The sequence below is a fragment of the Melitaea cinxia genome, chromosome 21 (assembly GCF_905220565.1).
Source record: "Melitaea cinxia chromosome 21, ilMelCinx1.1, whole genome shotgun sequence".
NCBI classification, from domain to species: domain Eukaryota; kingdom Metazoa; phylum Arthropoda; class Insecta; order Lepidoptera; family Nymphalidae; genus Melitaea; species Melitaea cinxia.
Genome location: NC_059414.1, coordinates 11,304,263 through 11,312,043, shown reverse-complemented (window position 1 = coordinate 11,312,043; position 7,781 = coordinate 11,304,263). Strand labels below are relative to the sequence as shown.

The following is a 7,781-nucleotide window of genomic DNA, read 5'->3' as shown; positions in this document are numbered from 1 at the left end:
TCATACTTTCTCGATTAAGTGGCTTAATTAAGCTCGACCTGCAAGTCGCTTAGGAAAATGAAAGACCAAAGCTACCTACCATATCGGCAAAATTTTCAGGTATTTAAGACTTTTTTTAAAATTTGCTACAGATATACAATATGCTGCACGTCATAGTTTGCTTTGTGGTTTTTACTCAAATATTGGAGACGGATTTTAACTAAAATTATAAAAAAAGGTTACAATGCCATTTGTAAATGATAATTCATTTACAAAATCTCAAATGCCTCAAACGCGTTAAAATATGGCAACAGAAAAAAACAGATGTATGTTATAGAACTAATAAATAGTTTAAAATATAAATCTTATGTCATATTTTAGCATTACCTTAAGCTATTAAACATAAAAGAATAAGTATAACAATCGAAATTATGATCCCGGAAGCGGAGTAAATAGTTGCAATATGTTAGAATTTTAAGATTATGATTATTTTATATGAACTGTAATAAATAAATATTACTCTCTGATCACTGAGGTGAATTAGTCGCTTTTAATTGCAAGCAGGTAGGTAAGATTAAAGTGATCGTTCCTGAGAACGTAACACGTATTGAGAGATTTAGGAACATTATTAGAATTGGCTAAATAAAATACATATTTTGTCATGTAATCGAAGAGGTTTGCATTCACCCTGTTACATCCCACTGCTGAGCGTAGACCTCTTTCTCGATATAGGAGAAGGATTGGAGCTTAATACACCTCCTGCTTCCCTGGCGGATATATTCCCTACTATGAGTAACGCTATCAGGTGTACATGATAACAACCGGGACCGACGGTTTAACGTGCTTTCCGAGGCGCGATGGGGAGACCTACAAGGGTTGTCATCCAAACCGGAAAAAAAATATTTGTACAAATACAAATATCAATCCTGAGCGGGAATCGAACCCGCAAACCGACTGTGTTTCAGACAACTACTCGCACCACTACACCAGAGCGGTTGTTCGAATCACAGTGTTTAAGAGTGTATTTATGTTTTTTTTTTTTGTTTTCTCCAAGTAGAAGAAAGATTGGAGCTTAATTCACCACGCTGCTCCACTGCGGTTTGGTTGATACTTTATCTACTATGAGCCACAATTGCTATCAGGTGTATATGATAGCAACCAGGAGTGACAGCTTAACGTGCTCTCCTAGGCATGGCCAGGAGACCAACAAGGACAGAGTACCAATCGGAAATAAATATTTGAATACATACAAATATCCATCCCGAACGGGAATCGAACCTGTAAACCGCCGGAGTTTAGGCGCGTATATCGCACACGCTTCACTACACCACAGTTGTAATTGTTGTTTTATGTGCTTTTATTATTTATTTATCCAAAAGATAATGATTCATATTTATTTAACTGAAATGAATTTAAAAAAATTATTAATTTACAAAACTACAGAATAATGATTATTATAATAATGCAAGTGAAGGAAAACAATTAATGTGCTATATATAATAACTGGTATTACCATGTAATCATATCATACTAAACATGAATATAGGAGAAGATTTGAATACTAAAACATTACGCTGCTCGCCTTCAAACAATTCCTATCTGTGGTTCATGATAAAAACGGGACTGATTGCTCTACTAGTTCTCCATGGCACGAAGGCGAAACACTTCAAAGTCAACACTTGACCACAGACAAAGGTTTAAAAAAATACAAAATTCTGTATAATCATTAAAGAAACTATTAACGCTACAAAAACAAGACGTAAGATGAAATAGTTATTACTACAAAAACACCAAAAAAAACAGGTATTTACTACTATAATATTTTATAAATAAACTAGCTGACTCGGCAAACATTGTCTTGCCGTTAAACGCTATTTAAAAATAGGGGTTAGTGGTAGAAGGGTGAAAATTTAGGGTTGTGTGTATTTTTCAACGCCAAATCATAATAAAATAATGAGTAAATAATTTATCTAAAAATTAAAAAAAAATTGGGGTGGACTACCCTTACCATTTAGGGGGATGAAAAATAGATGTTGTTCGATTCTCAGACCTACCCAATATGCACACAAAATTTCATGAGAATCGGTCAAGCCGTTTCGGAGGAGTATAACTACAAACACCGCGACACGAGAATTTTATATATTAGATAGTAAATAAATAAATATCTTATAACGTACATATACGGTCTTCTGTCCCTGTGATACGCAACTTGGTGCTTGTGTAATGCGGTAACAGCCGAGTGTTTGCTTTATTGTAGGTACATGATAAATATATTACAAACAAAGCATAAATATAGTTACAAATAGTGAAGTACAATGGGCGGACTTAAGGCTAGCTTATTAGCCATTTCTTTTTCTAAGAAGGAAAATTTGGGTTAAATAAAACACAGTACAACAGATACATAACATGTAGGCAGCTATTATTTTTTTATAAATATACATAGAAATACGTCTCAACCTGTAATACACCACTGCTGGGCATAGGCTTCTTTCCCAATGCGGTTTGGCATAGATATATTCCCTATTACGAGTAACGATCGCTATCAGGTGTACATGATAACAACTGCGACGGACGGCTTAACGAACTCTCCTTGGACTGCAAAAACACCAAGACCACGACAAACATATGTGTGGCGAACACAAATGTTTGCAATGTGCATAGATCGAACCCGCAACCGCCCGCTCAACAGCCACAAACCAAGTGCTGAGACCGTTGCGCCAATGCGTCGTCACATAGAAATAATACATATATAAATCCTTATATAAGTAAAAATGTAACACACAGACTTAAGCACGAATCGAATCTGCAAACCGAAATAATGACTTCCTTTTCAGAATAAGTCATTATAGGCTAATGAATATCTATTTTTTGAACTATGTAATTATTTAACCATCTATATATATTTTTATGTATTGAAACACCTAACGAGTTTTATAGCCATCGTAATAAATGCAGCGATAGGCGACCATTATTTTTTGTTATGCTACTATGTCGGTAAACAAGCGTACGGCTCACCGATAGTCAGCGGTCACCGTAGTCTATAGACGCTTGCTAAACTACAAGCATCGCAAATGCGTTGCTGATCATAACAACAACCCTCCACAGGAGCACTGGTCGAGGTGACTCACCACAGGAACACAACACTGCTTGAAATCCGTATTAGTTAACTATGATCCTCTAGTAGGTGAAGGTTTTTCTCCAGTTAGGCTGTTGCACATTTTGAGCAGCTTGTTTCCTGCCGTGCCCTACCTCAGTTATAGCGTTAAGATCACATTTAATAAATAAATAACAAATAACTTTATCAACGTTGCCAGACTGCGCAATAGCAAAATGACACGAGAAATAAAAAGTGTATCGCTTTTCACAAAAATATTGCTTTAGTAGAAATGTATAATTTGGCGTAGTAGAAGTTTATATCGGAAGAAAGCGCATTACAAACACAAATCCAAATTCAAATAATATGTGAATCGTAGAAGTAAACAATATACTTATTTATTTATATTTATTTATACTTTATTTTAAACACTACAACTTTATTTTAAACAATGAACACATTTTAAAAAACATTTACAGACTGTGAAGTACAATGGGCGGACTTATGGCTATTTAGCTATTTCTTCCAGATAACCCAATTAAAGGAAGGATGAATTTAATAGAATCTTGAGACAGGGTAGGTGGTGCAGTTATATCGATACCTCGGGGCTCAAAGGGCGTAAGCACCAAAACTCGATTTTACAGGAGAGCCAAAAAACTAAAAAAAAAAAATATTTTCGACATAACTTTCTCGATTATTGTCCTAAATAAACCATTCTAGGACCAAAAGTTTAATTTTTTTTGATGCAGAACTTTGTATAATTATATTTCAAATAAATTTAAAAGTAACAAAAATAGCTTGTCTATACGCCTCGGAAAATCGAATGATTGGGCGTTTACGCCTGAAAAATCAATGGATATGTGATTAGTGATGGTTGTAACCGTATATAAGTGTATAATCTATGGTTGTAACGGTCAATTTTCTCACTATTTCTATTAGTTTGTAGACAGCTGCTTTGTTTTCTTCATTTAGGTAATCGATTTAAGTGAAATTTTTATGAATTTTATTAACTTTTGTATATAATTATGTACTTTATTAACCTTTTTATAGATTTTATTACCTATTTATCGACTCAAATAACTAATTATTTATACAAATACCTAATTATTGATTTTATCTATACTTAATAGCCTAACCTATCTAAAACCTATTCCAAAACACATTTATTATAAAAAAAATGATAAATAAAATTCACTTGTTATTGAAAATATTGTTTATTAAACAAAGTAAGAAAAAGACTCTTATTTTTATATAATTTCAGTTGTAACGAAACATCTTATTAACGTGAAGCAGAATGAACGATTAAAACTAAATTGTACTGAAATGGCAAATACTTAGGTATCGCTACAAAATTTTGCGCTAATGTCTTATCTTCTGTTTAAAACGTATAGAAAATACAAGGAACTCTTGAGATCAATTATATATTATTTATGAAGTCTTTTGGTAAAAGTTATTTTTTTTTTTTTTTTTTTTTTTTTTAAATATATAGACTAGCGCTTGACTGCGATCTCACCTGAAGTCAAGTGAAGATGCAGCCTAAGGTGGTGCGCGCTTGCCTAGAAGATGCCTATTCACTCTTGATTTAAAGATACCCAAGTTATAGTTCGTTGGAAAAACGGAAGCCGGAAGGGCATTCCAAATTTTTGCGGTGCGTATTAGGAACGAGGAAGCAAATCGTTTAGTGCGAGATCGTGGGATTTCAACCACATAGCGGTGCAGATTCGTGCGATGCCTTGCGGTTCGGTGGTAGAAAGGTGATGGTGGAACCAAATTGTATAGTTCTAGAGCACACTCTCCGAAATATAGCCTGTAAAATACCGACAAACAGGCAACCTTGCGCCGATGTTCGAGACTTTGAAGTCTAGAGCGAACCAGCGATTTGTCACCGATGAGTCTTCTGGCGCGTCGATCCACAGAATCCAAAGCAGCGAGCTGGTACTTGGCAGAGCCATCCCATAAGTGGCTGCAGTACTCCATACACGATCGAACTTGTGCTTGGTAGAGAGTAAGAAGCTGTTCCGGTGTGAAGTACTGCCTGACTTTATTGAGGATACCAAGTTTCTTACCAGCAATTTTTGCCTTGGATTCTATGCATTGTCCGAAGTTCATATTAGACGAAATATTTATGCCTAGAAGATCAATACTATCGGTGATCGGTACAGATACACCCCGGAAAGTCGGAGCCAATGGGAATGGACTCCGTTTAGCGGTGAAAAGACACGCTTGCGTTTTGGAAGCATTAAATTTGACTAGGTTGGCGTCACCCCAATCGGACACCTCTTTCAAAGCCAAATTCATGCGTTCAACCAGAGCCTCTCTATGCTCATGAGTTTCAGCCCCACCAGCTCGGGGACCGGACACGTATCTCTCCGTAACAGTGCTGTCATCCGCGTATCCAAAGATACCGGGCCTGAGGAGGTCATTTATGTGAATCAAGAAGAGGGTTGCAGAGAGAACTGATCCCTGAGGGACACCGGCATTAACCGCCATCAAGTCAGACGAGGAGCCATCTAAGACCACCCGGAATGATCGTCCACTCAGGAAATCTGATATCCAGTCACACAAGCCCGGGGGTATTCCGTAAGCTGAAAGCTTGCTCAATAGGCTCTCATGCCAGACCCGGTCAAATGCCTTCGATACATCAAGTGAGACAGCTAGCGCTTCTCCGTGCTTGTCCAAGGCTTCGCCCCAGATGTGCGAGGCGTACACTAAAAGATCCCCCGTGGACCTGTTACGGCGGAAACCGTATTGCTGGTCCGACAGGAGGTCATTCAACTCAAGGTATGCTAGGAGCTTTTCATTCAGTATACGCTCCAAACTTTTACACAGTATGGAGGTGATCGCGATAGGTCTATAGTTAGCCGGGTCGGCACGACTACCTTTTTTAGGTACAGGTTGTACGTTGGCAATCTTCCATGCTTTAGGAACTTGAGCGGATTTTAGAGAGAGGCGGTACAAGCGCGTGAGAATAGGAGACAACTCAGGGGCACAGTGTTTAAGTACTCTTGCTGGTATCCCGTCAGGACCACTAGCCTTATTCACGTCCAAGTTACGGAGTACTCTCAAAACCTCAGTTTGGCGAATGCGTAGTTCTGACATAACAGAGTCGCAAGGTGGATGTCTGGGCGGTGAGGCACTACCTGCATCAAGGAGCGAATTTTCTGCAAACAGATTCGCTAAAAGGTTAGCCTTGTCTGTCGCAGTAAAGGCCAGCGATCCATCTGGTTTAAGCAGAGGAGGCAGCGAGGGGCGGCAGAAGCTCATTTCAACCGACTTAGAGAGTGACCAAAATGCTCTACTACCGCGCGGATGGGAAGCTAGTTGGGCTCCGATGCGTTTAATACGGTTGAAACGAGCTTTTTTAAGAACCCTTTTGTAGGACTTGGCAGCCGAGTTGAACGCTCTCTTCCTCGTAGTTATGTCCGGAGATTTAAGGGTACGGGCTTCAGCCCACGCTGCAAACGCTGAGTCCTTACGGGCTGCAGCTTCGGCACATTCTGCATTATACCACCTAGGGATCTTGCCATCTAGTGATACATCAGCAAATGGAATGAAGTACTCCATCCCCTGACGTATCACTTCCGATATTTCTTGTTCGCAACTCGACGGATCACTGGAAGAGAAGCAAGTCCGACGCCAAGGGTAGGATGCAAAAAAGTGTCGCATCTCATCCCAATCTGCCGACTTATATCGCCACACACGTCTGGTTCCGGTAGGACCTGTATGTAGAGGGTGAAAGTTAGATACTGACTTTACCACACAGTGATCAGATGTGCCCAGGGGAGCTGCAACTGATACCGAGGACCGGTCTGGGTCAGTTGTCAACAGAAGGTCCAAACAATTAGGTGTATGGTCGTCAACGTCGGGTACTCGTGTTGCTTCTTGGACTAGCTGGGTAAGATCTAGCGACAGAGCAAATTTGAGCGCCTCTCTCCCGGCGTGGTCGGTATTCTGGTATGGGAACAGCCAGTCCTGGTGGTGAGCGTTAAAATCCCCCAGAAATACCATTTGGGCAGCTGGATACCGACGTTGGACCATGTCAGCCGTCTCACTGAGATAGTCGAACATCCGAGTCGTCTCCCGATCACCACTGTGCGACCGATAGGTACAGGCATACACAATCTGCTCCATGCCCGTATCCAATAAACACCACATGATGGAAAGGTTAGGTATCTCTAAGTTACGAAGACGCCGGCAGCAAACATCATCACGAGCAAACATACAGACTCCAGCGTGAGATTTAAAATTATGTTCGAGCGAATACCCAGGGTACTGCAGGTACGTTACATCTGCTGGGCTACCAATTTGCGTCTCCGTAAGAAAAAGTAAATGCGGCCTCTCAGTCTCCAGGTGGTGGTGGACTGCAACGAGATTTGAGTGCAATCCTCGTATGTTGGTGAGGTGCACTTTGAGAGAGAGGAGGTGCAGCCGCTGTTTAACCTTTCTTTTTTTCTTGTTCTTCATTGTGGTCAAGGGGTGAATAGGAGGGGAAATGGTAGTTGTACGAGGCGCTGCGTCTATAGACTCCACGATTTTTGCAGAAACCACACTAAAGAAGACTCGACTGGAGACTGCGGGGACGCCCGAACCCCCCAGGAAATCGCCATCGGGTCCTCTCACCGGTCGCCAACCGGCACGATGGAAGCCATCCCTGGATTTTTCGCTAGGTGGCGGGGCAGCCTTTCATAGGTGGCGAACCTACTAGTTG

General features: G+C 40.1%; 1 protein-coding gene across 1 annotated transcript; it reads right to left on the bottom strand.

Moving 5' to 3' along the window:
• Nucleotides 1-3,908: 3,908 nt before the first annotated feature.
• On the bottom strand, nt 3,909-7,537 carry LOC123663941. Its single transcript, XM_045598580.1, has 2 exons — nt 6,107-7,537; nt 3,909-3,914 (listed from the first exon to the last, which is right to left on the bottom strand). The coding sequence occupies exons 1-2, from the start codon at nt 7,535-7,537 to the stop codon at nt 3,909-3,911; spliced, it is 1,437 nt and encodes a 478-aa protein (XP_045454536.1).
• Nucleotides 7,538-7,781: the final 244 nt, after the last annotated feature.